Genomic DNA, 16,540 nt, shown 5'->3' on the forward strand with positions numbered 1-16,540 from the left:
TTGTTTTTTTGTTGGCTGTTAATCGCATTTTTTTCAACTTTTGTTGACAAAGCTATACAAAACGTCAAAAAAGTTCCTTATCCATCACAGAGTTTAGCAAATCAAGCATAACATCCAGGGGTGTACTCTATGTGATACGCAGGTATACGCAGTATACCCACTAAGAGAGCTCCAGGATTTCCATATACCCACTTAAAAATGCCCAATGACACGCAACAACGTACTTTCCATTATATTTTTGATATATTCTGAATTGTCATTTGTGTTTTTCTTCTTCGCATAGGCTAAATAAAGGGATTTCCACAGTAAATTGGTGCATAAAAGTGTATCTAAATACAGGAAATGAAGTCATTGATGCTCAAAACTTCCCTGGGGGAGGACACCCAGACCCCCCACTATGATATTGTCCCAACCTCCCCCAAAGGCAGATTCTGTGCAGTGAATGGTTAATATGCTTTTACATCAGTTTTGGTGAGCCCAGAGGGGAAAATATGGCATTTTAAAAGTAGCCTACATTTACGGTAGCTACCTAACAGTAGACTACAGAGACAGTGTGATATTTTTACGTCGGTTTCGGAGCGACAGAGGGAAAATATTTGTATATAATATGTGCGTTCTAATCCGGTCCGATTCCTACCGGTTGCGTAGTGGAACCGGTACCCAACCCTAGAACCTGAGTTGATATGCGTGCTGTTTTAAAACCTGCGAAGGGCCGGGTTCGGCCCACGGGTCTCGAGTTCGACACATTTGCTCTAAGTGAAAGTAACACCAAGCTTAGGTAATAAACACATAACATGTAATACCTCTAAAAGGTCAAGAGTGAAAAGAGATTGCATTGTGTTCCACTGGTCACACATTCTCCTAAAATACATCACAAACAATTCAACGATTTTGTTATTTTTATTTGTTCATCAAACTTACATTGTAGACAAACCACAGCTTTCATTGCATTGATTTATTGCTACACAAAATATATTAAAAAAATAGAGATGAGGGGGGGAGGCCGACATAACCCATCTAACGTGGCGCACCACGGGCATATCAACCTCCTATCCATCAGCACGTTAACCCTGCAGATGATGGATTACGATGTCGGGAATTTAAAGAATTTATCAGTGGCACTGATGGAATGGTGTGGGCACCAGCGGTGGAAGAAGTATTATATCCTTTACTTCAGTAAAAGTACTAATACCACGCTGTAAAAAGTACTCAGTTACAAGTAAAAGTCCTGCATTGAAAACGTTACTCGTGTGTTTAATGGTCTAATCATTTCTACTGGACTTGTAGGCCGTTATATTGTTGGCTAGTTTACTTTAGAATCAAACAGATGTTTTGTGTGCAGAAATCTTAATTTGTAAAGTAACTAGTAACTAAAGCGGTCAGATTAATGTAAGTACAATATTTCTCTCTGAAATGTAGCGGAGAAGAAGTAGAAAGTGGCATGAAAAGAGAAAAGACTGAAGTAAAGCACAAGTACCTCAACATTTGTACTTAAGTACGGTACTGAAGTAAATGTATTTAGTTACATTCCACTGCTGGTGGGCACCGCCCGCCGTTTGAGGCAAATTTAAAATGCTTGGCTTAATTTGTGCGCGACAAGGCAGCGATTAACGATGCATTCATTGATTGCGGTACACTGACAGTTTGGTAAAAAATAAATAAATAACTTTCTGATGGCCTTTACGCTTAAAAAAAAACAACAATAATTTTTGCATGTTTGGCCTGGGAAAGTGGAGTATTTTAAGAGGGTCATTCAGGTCTATATCCAAGAAGTCCCACATTATATCGACAGTGCTTGTAACATGTACAGACTAAACGATGTGCAGCGAACGTAGAAACCATAGAAATAGAATAAGAGTAGAACGGACACTGAGCTGTGTGCGTCATTTGACTAATTCAGGAGAAAACATGGCAACTGTTGATGTGGACACAGGAGACAAAAGTCGCCTCTCCATGCTACCCAGCACGCCACTGCTCGATTGTCGCAAAAACCTCACCTTAGTGAGTCCGTAAACGTACACATAAAATGTCTCGGACCATCCGGCTATGTTGATTTGACTGGGAGTGTCTGTTCTACTCTCCATTTCTACCGTAGAAACACATCCCTATAAGCTAATTTTTGAAGCGAAAGCCCTCCAGCAATGATTTTTCATGTTTCCCTATAGCTTTTTTTTTTTTTTTTTTTTTTTTTTTCGACATCAATAGAATACAGACTAGTTCTTCATATTTGGCAGACCCTAAGACGCCAGGCCGAGCAGGAATCCTCCAATGAAACCACTTGTGACGACGATGTTCTTCTTCACAAACACTTGAGACTGAAAAGAGAAAGAGAGAAATACACAGTCAGTACATAAAAGTAAAGTTACAATCCATTCCGGACAGACACTCGTTCACACGGAAATTCAAACCCAGCTGAATTAACCCTTCAAGTTAAGTATTTTTCTCTGATAATGTACCACATCTTCAAAAAAACAGGAACAGACCCGAGTCGCACAAAGGAAACAAGATGAAATATTAACAAAATCATCTCAGAAAGAATTCAAAGCGGAATTAAAAACAAATAGGTATAGGATGGCGCCGGGCGGGTGTGGGGATACTCACAAGCCCCCGGCTGAGCGCCGCTGTGTTGGAGTTTACCCCGGTGGACGAGAGGGTCGCCTCCCTACGCCTGCGGGTTGTGGGGGGGGAAAACTCTGACTGTTGTTTGTGCATATGCACCAAACAGGAGTTCGGAGTATTCGGCCTTCTTGGAGACCTTGACTGGAGTCCTGCATGGGGCTCCAGTGGGGGACTCCATTGTTCTGCTGGGGGACTTGGCGTGATTGGGAGGAACGGCCTCCCTGATCTAAACCAGAGTGGTTGTTTGTTGTTGGACTTCTGTGCTAGTCATGGATTGTCTATAACGAACACCATGTTCGAACATAGGGATGCTCATAAGTGTACCTGGTACCAGAGCACCCTAGGCCGAAGGTCAATGATCGATTTCATAATCGTTTCATCTGATCTGAGGCCGTATGTTTTGGACACTGGGTGAAGAGAGGGGCAGAGCTGTCAACCGATCACCATCTGGTGGTGAGTTGGGTCAGAGGGTGGGGAAGACTCTGGACAGACCTGGTAAGCCCAAACGCGTGTAGTGCGGGTAAATTGGGAACGTCTGGAGGAGGCCCCTGTCCAACAGACTTTCAACTCACACCTCCGGGCGGAGCTTTTCGTGCATCCCTGTGGAGGCTGGGGGCATTGAACCCGAGTGGACAATGTTCAAAGTTTCCATTGCTGAAGCTGCAGCGAGGAGCTGTGGTCTTAGGGTCTTAGGTGCCTCAAGGGGCGGTAACCCACGAACACCGTGGTGGACAACGGTGGTCAGGGAAGCCGTCCGACTGAAGAAGGAGTCTTTCCGGGATATGTTATCCCGGAGGACTCCGGAGGCAGTTGCAGGGTACCGAAGGGCCCGAAGGGCTGCAGCCTCTGCCGTGAAAGAGGCAAAGCAGCGGGTGTGGGAGAAGTTTGGAGAAGACATGGAGAAGGACTTTCGGTCGGCACCAAAGTGCTTCTGGAAAACTGTTCGCCACCTCAGGAGGGGGAAGGGGAACCATCCAAGCTGTGTACAGTAAGGATGGGACACTGTTGACCTCAACTGAGGAGGTAATAGGGCGGTGGAAGGAGCACTTTGAGGAACTCCTGAATCCGACTAATCGCCCTCTATGTTAGAGGCAGAGCTGGAGGATAATGGGGGATTGTCGTCGATTTCCCAAGCGGAAGTCACTGATGTAGTCAAACAACTACACAGTGGCAAAGCCCCGGGGATTGATGAGATCCGTCCAGAAATGCTCAAGGCTCTGGGTGTGGAGGGGCTGTCCTGGTTGACACGCCTTTTCAACATTGCGTGGAAGTCTGGGACGGTGCCAAAGGAGTGGCAGACTGGGGTGGTGGTTCCCCTTTTTAAAAGGGGGACCAGAGGGTGTGTGCCAATTATAGGGGTATCACACTTCTCAGCCTCCCTGGTAAAGTCTACTCCAAGGTGCTGGAAAGGAGGGTTCGGCCGATAGTCGAACCTCGGGTTGAGGAGGAACAATGCGGATTCCGTCCTGGTCGTGGAACAACGGACCAGCTCTTCACTCTCGCAAGGATCCTGGAGGGAGCCTGGGAGTATGCCCAACCGGTCTACATGTGTTTTGTGGATTTGGAGAAGGCGTATGACCGGGTCCCCGGGAGATACTGTGGGAGGTGCTGCGGGAGTATGGGGTGAGGGGTCTCTTCTCAGGGCCATCCAATCTCTGTACAACCAAAGCGAGAGCTGTGTCCGGGTTCTCGGTAGTAAGTCGGACTCGTTTCAGGTGAGGGTTGGCCTCCGCCAGGGCTGCGCTTTGTCACCAATCCTGTTTGTAGTATTTATGGACAGGATATCGAGGCGTAGTCGGGGTGGGGAGGGGTTGCAGTTTGGTGGGCTGGGGATCTCATCGCTGCTCTTTGCAGATGATGTGGTCCTGATGGCATCATCGGCCTGCGACCTTCAGCACTCACTGGATCGGGTTCGCAACCGAGTGTGAAGCGGTTGGGATGAGGATCAGCACCTCTAAATCTGAGGCCATGGTTCTCAGCAGGAAACCGATGGAATGCCTTCTCCAGGTAGGGAATGAGTCCTTACCCCAAGTGAAGGAGTTCAAGTACCTTGGGGTTGTGTTCGCGAGTGAGGGGACAATGGAGCGGGAGATTGGTCGGAGAATCGGGCGCAGCGGGTGCGGTATTGCATTCAATCTATCGCACCGTTGTGGACGAAAAGAGAGCTTAGCCAGAAGGCAAAGCTCTCGATCTACCGGGTCAGTTTTCGTTCCTACCCTCACCTATGGTCATGAAGGCTGGGTCATGACCGAAAGAACGAGATCCAGGGTACAAGCGGCTGAAATGGGTTTCCTCAGGAGGGTGGCTGGCGTCTCCCTTAGAGATAGGGTGAGAAGCTCACTCATCCGTGAGGAGCTCGGAGTAGAGCCGCTGCTCCTTTGCGTCGAAAGGAGCCAGTTGAGGTGGTTCGGGCATCTGGTAAGGATGCCCCTGGGCGCCCCCTAGGGAGGTGTTCCAGGCACGTCCAGCTGGGAGGAGGCCTCGGGAAGACCCAGGACTAGGTGGAGGGATTATATCTCCAACCTGGCCTGGGAACGCCGATCCCCAGTCGGAGCTGGTTAATGTTGCTCGGGAAAGGGAAGTTTGGGGTCCCCTGCTGGAGCTGCTCCCCCCGCGACCCGACACCGGATAAGCGGACGAAGATGGATGGATGGATGGAGGTATAGGATGGATGAAAATCCAGCACGTTTGACTCTCTTATTGATTGTGTAACTCTGTTTCTCAAATGGGGGTATGTGTCCCCCTGGGGGTACTTTGGAGGACTGCATGGGGTAATGGGACATTTTTTATAAAATGTTTTTCAGTTACAAGACAGTAGTTACTTCTACTGTCTTTTTTTTCTCCAAGTTTTTCGCTTTTTCCAAAGTTTTTGTCTCAGTTTTTGAAGTTTTTCACATTTTTTTTAAGGTTTTGTCGTTTGTTTTGAACTATTCTTGCCTTTCTTCATTACTTTTTTCTATGGTATTTTATAAGTTTGTCGCTTATTTGAATTTTTTGTCACTTTTGTCGACCTATTGTTGCCTTCCTTCTTTCTACTGTGTTTTTAAAAAAAAAAGTTTTTAATTACTATTTACGACCTATTCTGGCCTTACTTCCTTCTACTGTCTTTTTCCAAGGTTTTGTCGGTTTAAAAGAAAAAAAACAAACGTTTTTGTCGCCTTTTTGGCATTTAAATGTTGTCCAGGTCCAAGGCTGTTGTTTAGTAAATCTATCGCTGTATTCTTCCTCTTTATAGAGACTTTCTTTTTCTACTAAAAAGGATTTGCGCTGCTTAGGGGGTACATGGCTTGAGAACCACTGCTGTTAACTCATCATTTGAAGGCGAGTACAGACATACATTTTTTCAGTCCAGCCCAGGGGTGTCAAACATACGGCCCGTGGGCCAGAACCGGCCCGCCATAGGGGCCAATCAGGCCCACTGGATGACTTTGCAAAAGTGTGAAAATTACAGAGAAGTAATTCATTCCAATTCCAAATTTACCGATTACATCTCAGAGTCCCTTTTCCGTAAATTTACAACTTTAGTCTAAGAAATTCTGAATTTTTTCTTGGAATATTACCCCTCCATCTTGGGTCTGTAACTTCATTATTTATCTACCTGCAATGGCTTTAGAACGCGGTTGTAGCAGAAGCAACTTGCGTTTCTTCTCATCAAGCTGAGAAGAAACTCTGTGGCAGAGAAAGTGTCTGATCTTTCTGGAGAGGTTTACTGGTCCGGCCCACTTGAGATCAAATTAGGGGGATGTGGCCCATGAACTAAAATGAGTTTGACACCCCTGGTCTAGCTGCTAGGGCTCGGTATCGTTTGGATTTTTTTACGATTCCGATGCCGAACCGGTACTTTTAAAAAGAATCAGATTCCTAAACCGAATCTTGAAAAACTGAACAATGACACCAAAGATGTAATATGTTTACTAGCGATCGCGTGCAGTGAATGGTTAATATGCTTTTACGTCCGTTTTGGTGAGCCCAGAGGGGAAATATGGCATTTTAAAAGTAGCCTACATTTACGGTAGCTAGCCAATGGTAGACTACAGAGAAAGGGGGATATTTTTACGTCCGTTTCGGAGCGACAGAGGGAAAATATTTCAGTCGACACATTCAGTGGAACCGAAATGAGGAACCGAAATTAGCTCTCTGATCCGGTCCGATTCCTACCGGTTGCGTAGGAACTGGCTCCATAGTGGAACCAGGTTGCGGTACCCAACCCTACTAGCCGCACAGAGTAAGTTAGAAACCTAATTGTTTTTTCAAGATTGAATTTTCCAATTTTGACTGTAATTTGTGTCAATACTATCCTCGACGTTCCACTTCAGGAAATTCTGCCGGATGCATGTCTTTTCGCCGATGTCCGTCCCCTTCCTCTTCCTTTGTGTTGGCGTTCTAACCTCCGGTGGATTTGTGAGGACTATGGTTAACTGCTCCTCAGATCTCTGCAGGGTAAATCCAGACAGCTAGCTAGACTATCTGTCCAATCGGAGTTTTCTGTTGCACGACTAAAACTACTTTTGAACGTTTTGAACGTTCCACCAAAACAAGTTCCTTCCCGAGGCTATTTTCCGTCCCAAGACGATTGTGATTGGTTTAAAGAAATGTCAATAAACCAGAGCACGTTTTTATCCCATCCCAGAATGCTGTGTGGACTAGCCAAACCTTCCTCCGCAGCACTGTGGAGGAAGGTCTGGTAATGCAAGACTTACGTCAATACTGACAGGACACATGGGGAAAGAGAGTGGGATATGACATGCAATTTGGGTTTCGAAATCAAACAAGGGACGTTGGGGTTATATGGCAAGCGGTTTGACGACAAGAAGGTACCAAATGTATGTTATTTCTTCAAGACATGATAGCGAAGTTCTGATTGCCCCGTGTGCAAACATGGAAACAAAACACCAAAATCGTACCTTTTCAAAAAATGTGTTTATCTCTGGGACTGCTTGATTGGTGCCCTTCTTTAATTGCTTCTTAGCTTTGTTGACATCCTTCTCTACTCTCTTCCAGTCAACTTGGATATAGCCACTATTGTTAGCTATCTGGAGAAAGAGTGAGGCAAGTTAAACATAGATGAGCTAGATTCACCATCATTTTTTATTTTTTTAAATTCTATTGGCAGGCTTAATGTCCTTGCACACTGAAAATAAACATAACTTCACATTGTGTCTATCGTGTTTATGCCTCGTGATGTAAGAATACCTGCAACAGCAGAAGACCTCCGCCTACAGATGTAGCAGCAACTTTCCCAACCTTCTGGAAGAGATATCCTGCACACCTAACATTAAATCAAGACAAAGCATGACAGTTAAATAATGACTTCAACAGCCTTTAAAATGGACATTCTGTATTAATCATGTACTCTTACACTACCTATACCCTGATACTGTGCATATGTTGATATGCAACTGATCCCTGTTGTTAATCTTCCTGTTGTCCCCAGGTCAAATTTGACCCATTTTAAAAAAAGTTTCCATATCAGAAATTTGGATTTCTTTCCACCAAATTGCCAAAGAAACTAGCATGGATGGCGCCATACAACTATTACTTTTCACATATAAAATAAATGTATTGAATTGGAGTGTTTTATTTAATTTTATAGCATTTTAAAGAAGAAAAAAAAAAAAAAAACAAAAAGAACATTGAAAAAACGTGACAAAAATGTTGGAAAAAGCTTCAAAAACGCAGGTGAGGAGGAGGGGGGGAAATTGACAAAGACATTAAAAAAAAAAAAAAAAAATTGTTGAAAACAAAAACGGCAGAAAAAAGGTGACAAAAAACATAAAAAAAAAAAATCAACAAAAACATTAGGGAAAGTGTCGAAAGAACAACAAAAGGTTGAAAAACAGTTTTTCCAGTGTTTCCTTTAGGTTTTGTTTTTTTAGCAGTGGGGGCAGGTCCAAACATCCTCCCCCCCAATTCTCACACACACACACACACACACACACACACACACACACACACACACACGATCTTTGATCTTGACATATAGGCTAAGCATTCTGTAGCAAGTAACAATAAACCCACTATTAATGACATTATCTTAATGCAGTGTCACTACTTCAGCATGTAAATAATGCTCCTACAATACAAAAGTTCTCTGACATGCACTCTAACAATGCAACCCTATTTCTGATACCTTGGGGGGCAGAAATGTTGCCCTGGGGGGCCGCCACGGTCAAATCAACATAGAGGAAACACTGTTTTCACTTAAAAAAGTTGCGTGGTCGACAGGAAGACAACACGAGGGTTAACCGGTTTGTGTTATTGTTATCTTAGACTTTTATATTTGCACTCTTCCCACTTGGGATAGTTTATCGTATCTTAAAATGACAACTGTATGGTTTGCATGACAATGAATGGTCCCAAAACGTTCAAGTGTACCTAAGAAACGGTTTGGTATGATACCCCAACCCCAAGGTTAGAAAGCATGGAATTTGTTTTCTTAACTGATAACTAAAAAAAAAGGGGGGATTTGTCTTACTAAGTTTCAGTAAAACACCAGCAGTATGCTGATAGTGTACTTTATAGTAGTCCAAGGCATCCATTCAGACAGAAAGTACAGTTATGATATACATAAAACAAATGTTTTTTTGTTATATTAAAATCATATAAGACCACAGAAAACTAACTCAACGAGAAGCACCTGAAGGCAGGACAATGCGTTACCAATGAGAATATTTACCATCCACTCACTCCCCCTATGGCTAGCTGTGTTGCCACGGAGTATTTCTCCGCTAAGGGGCCAGAGTTTTTTCCGAAAAGGCGGTTCCACCATCTCTGACGTTTGGCATATTCTGTCAGGTCCACGACCTTGTCGTAAATCTCATCTACAATCTCCTCTACATGGAAAAATAAAAACCGTCAGCATTACATTAGCAACATAGTATGGAAGCCCATTTTTGCCAAGTAATTTTGTGAGGAATAAAGATCCTGTAAAGCATGTTTTACAGTAACCGCAGCCCAGTTGGCACGCGCATATGTGACGTCATGAGATCGCCGTGACTATTTATACCTGCGCTGGTGGTTGCGACACTAGCTGCAGTCTTCTCCTGAACAGCGGGGGCGCTAATGAGCAAAGGCTACCGACGTGACGTTGCTCTTTCTACCTGACTAGAAGAAGAAAAAGGTAAACAACGGCAGAACTGGCAGCAGCATTGCCGTCAATGCTTCGATTTGATTCAATGACCTACTTCGTCAGATCAAGCCTTTCATTCACCATAAAAGAACTCATCTTAACCCAGTAAGTTTACATGAGAGACTTGCAGTCACTGTGAGAGTCCTGACATCCGGTTGTTGGCAAACTCATTCAGGCCTCCCGTTTCCGCTTTGTTGCGCGCTGCTGAAAAAGAGCCATGCGTGACCTTGGCTCGCGTGCCATAAATCGGGACACGCCGGCCGTTTATTACGTCATTTTGACGTCACGATGTCGCGTGCCACCTTGGATGCGTCTAATATATAACACGTTTAAGTCATTAACATGAGAAACGTTCTCAAAATAATGACATCAAATGTCAAAATAATTACTTTCTCTAAAACTTTCTCTGAGCTGCACATGAAACCTTGGCGGTGGCGTTTAAAAAAAAAAGTGCTCATGACTTTTTTGAAAACACATTTACTTCATAGGTTTATAATGTAAAACAGACTGGCAGCTTAAAAAAAATTTGAACATTGCCTTGGTTATTATTTTGAGATACTTTCTCATTATTTGGCACCTTGGCATAAATGGGCTTCCATAAAGAAGGGATGCCATGCAGTAGTGACTGGCTAAAAACACAGACTATTAAAAAAGAAGGCAGTACTGCCATATTAAGTTAATCCGTCTACAACAGGTCTACAGTTGTTGAAGACTTAACACATTTCGAATGCTATACTATACTGCCGTAACTTGGTAACAAACATTACGTTAGCAACGCACACGTAAAGCTAAGCGACAGTTAAAAAGTTAGCTTTCAACGCTACGTCTTAAGACTTCGGGGTATCGGCGGGAGGGTAGTCAGAGTTTTAAAGATACACACATGTGACATAAAAGTTTATAAACGCGCCTAGTCTGCATTAAATGCTCAGAATAGCTGGTGTCTCGGTCCAGACAGAGATGTAATTAGTTCATAGGCCTACTTACCCTTGTCGCGGTTCGCCATTTTGCAGTGAGCTTGGCTGGTCTGTCCTCAGATGCCTGCTGCACGTCCGGCGTCATTTGAATAATTTTGACAGCCCAAGTAAAAGAAACCGAGACATGAGCCATAATAATAATAATACTTATACTAAGAACACTCAAATGTACGCATGGGTATTATTATTTATTAAAAAAATATAAAACAAGCAAAACATCTAACTAATACTACTAACAAACAAATGTAAATGTATAAAATAGCCTTATATTATATATTCTAAAAGTCTGTCTGTCTGTCTGTCTGTCTGTCTGTCTGTCTGTCTGTCTATCTATCTATCTATCTACCTACCTACCTGTAGGCCTACCTATACTTATCTATCTATCTATCTATCTATCTATCTATCTATCTATCTATCTATCTATCTATCTATCTATCTATCTATCTATCTATTATGGACACTGGACAGCCAAAGGTTTTCCCACTTAAGTGAGGCAATGGGCATTATCATTAGCAGAAGAAATCAATGATTGCATGAATTGTTTCTCAAAACTGACTTTTATCGGCCTATATGCCTGAATCAGGTAGGTAGTTCTGTCAGAGGTATAGCTCCTGCAAAATAAACTTTCAAAGCTGTAGAGTTACTTTAAGTCCATTCTAAGTAGGAAAGGCTATGAAAAACATGATACATCAAATGATACAACAAATGAGTAGCCTGTAGCACATTTACAGTGTTTTTTCCTGTTCTAATAGATACATCCTACCTGACAGAAATATCTACTTTTATCACAGCATATGTGTACTTCTGATTGTATGTTTGGGAGGAAAAAAAGGAATTCTGAGGTGGTTGAAAGAATTGGTGACCCCTTAATAAAAGCAAATTAATGTTGCTGGTACATTTTTCCCCTTACAGAATCTTGATGTAGATGTCTGGGGCATTGCTGTTGTTTCGTGGTGTATTTGTCAATGGTTGCTGTCACTGAACCACAGCAGTCATATAAAAACATAATATTGAGAGATTTTTAGTGGCTGATTATATTTAATTGCTATGGTAATTAAACTTCAGTTACCTAGACAACAAGATTCACATTAATTTTTAAGTAAATGCCAAAAGTAGGGTATGACTTAGCTTCTTGTTTGTGTAAAATTAGAATAGAAACAACATAGAACCGATTTGTGTTGAACTATCACCAGAAAATGTAAGAAACAGTGTGCAGAACTATTTGATAATATAGACCTAATAATGCATATGCTTTTGTGTACAGTGGGAGAGGAAGCTAAACAAAATACTATCTATCTATCTATCTATCTATCTATCTATCTGTCTGTGTCTAGCCACCACAAACATCTTTGACAGCCACCCCCCATAGACAAACAGACAGCTATTTTGACCAATAGCTTGCTTTAAAATACAGTTACGTAATCATAATATAGCGCCAGGAACCAATCGCAGACCTTAAAAGGTGGGTCTTTTAAGCCCATTTGATGTGTGCGTGCGCGTGTTCGTCCGCGTGCTCGCAACACATCGACTGGAGAAGGCCACGTGACCGCACACCCCGACCACTGATTGGTCAGGGTGGATAGAGGGCGTGCCGACGGTGGCGGCGTGCGTTTGCCTATGTGACACAATTACAACAACTTTGAGCTGATGGTTGGGGAAGTTTGCGATATTACTAAGTAACACTCACTCCTAAAACCCAACATTACATCAACTTCATGCACACACTGGCACTGGAATACACGCTGTGTTTTGATGTACAATGAGGAGTGTGGAACGTAACTTGAAGGGATCATTTCCTTGAGGATTTGGCAAGAATTACGCGACGCCCCGTTTTAGTCCTGGATAGGTGTGCATCACTTTTCGTTGTTACTGCATTTTGCCGGAGTTACTCGGTCCCGTCGATTTGACCATTTCTTTTCCATGAAATCGTGCGGAGTGTCGCTCACCGCCGCTGCATCTGCTGCTGCCCGGAGCCTCGGCGTTGCTGCTGGTAATGACGAGGAGAAAATGGCGTCGGGAACAGCGACCGATATCGAAGAGGACTTTCCGAAGCTAACAGCGCAAGAAAAAGAGAGCTTGGTCGGATCTGACAGGTTAGATGATCCGCTGTGTGAACACGCTCGCTCGCTTCTTTTCTGCAATATGTATTCTTGTTAACGCAGTTTGAAACAACAAATGTGATTGCCCCCCGAAGTAATACGGAACCGCCTGTGTGTTGTCTGTCCTCTACTTGCAGTTCACTGTTTGGATTTCACAGGCTTCAAGAAGATGGCGCCAGAACGAAGGCCTTGCTGTTAAAGGTATGCCACAGAATAGGAGCAACCGTCTCCTCTTGATTAGTGCATATCCCACCTGAAATAAGTGGTACAGACCTCCCCAACGCCGCGACATACACGAGCCTCAAATCCCCCCCAACTTTGAAGCTGAATCAGAGGCTGGCTGTAAACGCGGCATTCAATAATGGACGTGATGATTGCACATACTAAGCAACGCTTAACACTGCTAAAGCACAGATTAAAAGGGCTCCAGCACATTTCTGTAATGCATATCGCTATCAAACAGGGGCCCAAATAGTAAAATTACAGGACGATATGGATCTCCACCCTGCTAAAAAAATAAAATCCGTTGTGTCATACGGGTTGTTGAAAGATTTAGGTGCCATGCTACGTGATATAGCATCGTATCGACTGGTGGAAACGTGTTTCTCGTAGCATAGATCAACACAATGGTCCTACGTGCATGGGTGAAGAAAACACGTTGACGTGAACGTTGCAACTGCTGTTAACGGTCAGTTTGCTGTAAAGTCTTAAACCAGAGGGATTCTAACAGCTTGTTAACTGTGATATATGCGACTCGTAAAAGTATGACAACGAGCCCCAGAAGAGAGTAACGTTACACGCACACTTCCTTAACGAGAGGAAAGAACAAAGTTGACAGAAATATGGGTATCCCACTTAAACCCTCGGTCCCATTCTCGATAACTGCAACTAGCTAGCTAGAGTGTGGCTTGTGCGTCAGCTCACTCCGGTAACAGTTAGCTAGCATGTAGCGGCTAACTGCCCAACAGTTTTCTCCCCTCTCTTCACACGCTACTACGGCACCACTCAGCTAGCTGACACTGTCGAGGGAGAAACAAACACATTGTGGTACTTTCAGTTTTGCAAAAATAATGGCTGCTTGACTTGGCCCAAGATGGCGGGGATGGGAAGAAAATAACTAGCAGCAGTGGCTAGGCTAATCACCATTCGCCAAAAAAAAAAAAAACATATCACGACGAAGGCGTTCAGTGTTTGTAACAAAGATTATCGATTATAAAGCGGAAGCTAGTGGCTAACTAACTGCATTGTGCTATGGGTGCATGCATAGCGACCCTGCTCACGCAGTCCATGTTACCACCGTTAAGTCGCCTGTGTTTGATCTGTGTCTTCAACATGTGGTCTCCAGGGTTTCTTGTTGGATGGGTTGGCTGATTACATTGGTGTGTGAAGGGTGTACTTTCGTAGTAGGCTCAACCGTGCACTGCGTTATGGCAATTTTCTGTTGCTGTCCTTCGTTCTGCGGCTACCCGGCCAGCACAGACAGTCCTATCCACATCATAACATTACACTTAGGAGATCTCATTGATGGATCTTTCTTTGTGGCAACGCCACATAAAAGCTGTAAAGCTGTGTTACGTTTAATAATCTGGTAACTATGTGGTGGTATAAAGCCATATTGATACCAAGTTCCCTTTTACATCCTCTCTCTGGACTTTACTATTTCCAAAATGTGGGGGAAGGGAGAGTATTTTTCAGCATGAGGTACTGTTTAAACTGATGCAGAGTCAACACAGCTAAACATTAGAAAACATCATTTTAGAGCCATCCCAATATACTTTTCACAACTGAAGGATGCATGTAAGTGTGTTTTGTTTGCTGAATCACACTGCCTCTGCTGGGCCTTAGCTAACCTCTGTGGCATTATGCCAGCACTTCAAAATGTGTGTAATAATGCATGTTTTTTTTTAATTATTTGCTGTATGACATAGAAGTGTGAGGCAATGGCATTTTTGTGAATGTGAACATGGATGCTTTTTCTTGAGGTACGGTTTAATCACAACGTGATTTGATCTCGATTCTTTCAGCCGAGACTAAACATAACGTGGTCTACGAACAATTTAGTTTGACTTTGAAACTCCCAAACAGTATGGCAGTTCTATACATGTTACACCAAACTACTGGTTGAAATGCAATATTCATTTAATGCATAGATTTAAAAAAAATTTTTTTGATTCCGTCCTTTCAAATCCACGTAGTGTGTGTGAGTGACAGAGGGCTTGCACACTCTTGAATTGTGTACTCTCGCAAGTCTGCATTGACAACTTTGTCAGGGATTAATGTTATGGTTTAATCGCCGTTTTTAGGCAAGGTTTACCATTACTATCTTCCCTGATAATTTTTTCCCATCCCCGTGCGGCAGGACAGCCTTAAGTTATGCCATATTGCAGCCAACATAATTGTTTGACTCTTTCTCTCACACACGCACGCACACGCAAGGGTAATTTGTTTAGCCGTTAAAATACTGACTGACGAGTTCCATTCATCTGGTACTATGCAAATACAGCCCCGGAAGGCTTGGAAGAGCTCCGCTTTTGGTAGTATATCAGTCAGCTGTGTCTGACTATCGCCTCTTATAAACCTGAGCAGCCTTAAGGTCAAGCAATTTACACACTTTTGTTTAATATGCATAGGATCTTTCAACCATCTAACTCTGTATTCTTCATGGCAGCTTTGGCGCATCCCTTTTTAACTCCACATTGTTCTTGCTCTTTAATTTAGGCTGTTCGCTGCTATGATGCCCTCATCCTGAAAGCAGAGGGGAAAGTGGACCCTGACATTTTCTGTCAGCTGGGCCACTTCAACCTCCTGCTGGAGGACTATACAAAAGGTGAGAGTCTCAGTGTGTAAATACAACCTCCTTTCTTCCTTCCCAATCTGTATCTCAGGATCAATTGAATATTTTGTGATTGTTATATTGCACTTGTTTTTGGATTTTCTTGTTTTATTGATACAGTGTGATTTAAAAATTAATTGTTTTCATGTGGACCCCAGAGAGAATAGCAACCACTTCACAGCATCCAAATGAAAAATAGAACACATAATTGATAGCTAGTTTTTTCTTTTTTAAAGGAGTCATTTGTGCTGTTGTTACTTAATTGATTTTCTACACCCATTGTTGTGTTTAACACTGCTAAAAGCTGCTGACAAAGGATTATTCTGATTAGACATGTTGTGCTCGTCTGGAAAACGTAACCGCTAGTAAATGTTAAAGTGCCGCTGTGTTGAATATCTTGAGCATTTAACATTGTCACTAACTGTTTATTATCTCCTTCTGTGTCTCTCCCTCTTCCTGTATCGCATCCTTTTGTTACATCTCACCGTTTTCTCAGCATTATCTGCATACCAGAGGTACTTCAGTTTACAGTCGGACTACTGGAAGGTGAGTTTTGCTTGGGGGGTGGCCGCTACTTTTTCTAACCTTTTTTAAACCGCCGTTGTGTAGTCTGCTGTTTGTTCCACATGGTGCTCATTCAAACCCAGACCATTGTAGTGAGTGTAACTACAGTCAGAAGTCAGAGCCGTCAGAACGGACCTGGAAAATGACACGTCTCCTTATACGTATTCTACCAGTTTTAGGTGTAATCCGAAACTTAAATAATCTCATCTGATTTAATTTAATAGTCAGTAGTCATTGTCAAAAACCCACACTTGGTATCCTCCCCGCTGATGCTCTGTCAGGCCTGCAGCCATCTTTACGCGTTGCTTTTGGCTTTTAAGTC

The 16,540-nt window shown here is 43.1% G+C and overlaps 2 protein-coding genes across 3 annotated transcripts in view; one reads left to right on the forward strand and one right to left on the reverse strand.

The window, feature by feature from the left end:
* Positions 1–1,805: 1,805 nt before the first annotated feature.
* On the reverse strand, positions 1,806–10,813 carry fundc1 (FUN14 domain containing 1). The gene is made up of 5 exons (XM_028591937.1): positions 10,733–10,813; positions 9,296–9,452; positions 7,813–7,888; positions 7,524–7,652; positions 1,806–2,315 (listed from the first exon to the last, which is right to left on the reverse strand). Exons 1-5 carry the CDS (start codon positions 10,749–10,751, stop codon positions 2,238–2,240), a joined length of 459 nt encoding a protein of 152 aa, XP_028447738.1. The 5' UTR covers positions 10,752–10,813; the 3' UTR covers positions 1,806–2,237.
* A 1,422-nt stretch (positions 10,814–12,235) lies between these two features.
* Positions 12,236–16,540, forward strand: part of kdm6a (lysine (K)-specific demethylase 6A) — a 60,919-nt gene continuing 56,614 nt past the window's right edge. For both annotated transcript variants that reach the window (XM_028591936.1, XM_028591935.1), the window contains exons 1-4: positions 12,236–12,815; positions 12,959–13,022; positions 15,540–15,648; positions 16,151–16,200. In XM_028591936.1, the coding sequence (XP_028447737.1) occupies positions 12,643–12,815; positions 12,959–13,022; positions 15,540–15,648; positions 16,151–16,200 (396 nt within the window). In that variant the 5' untranslated portion in view covers positions 12,236–12,642. The remainder of the gene's footprint in view (positions 12,816–12,958; positions 13,023–15,539; positions 15,649–16,150; positions 16,201–16,540) is intronic.

The sequence above is a fragment of the Perca flavescens genome, chromosome 11, assembly GCF_004354835.1.
Source record: "Perca flavescens isolate YP-PL-M2 chromosome 11, PFLA_1.0, whole genome shotgun sequence".
Taxonomy (NCBI): Eukaryota; Metazoa; Chordata; class Actinopteri; order Perciformes; family Percidae; genus Perca; species Perca flavescens.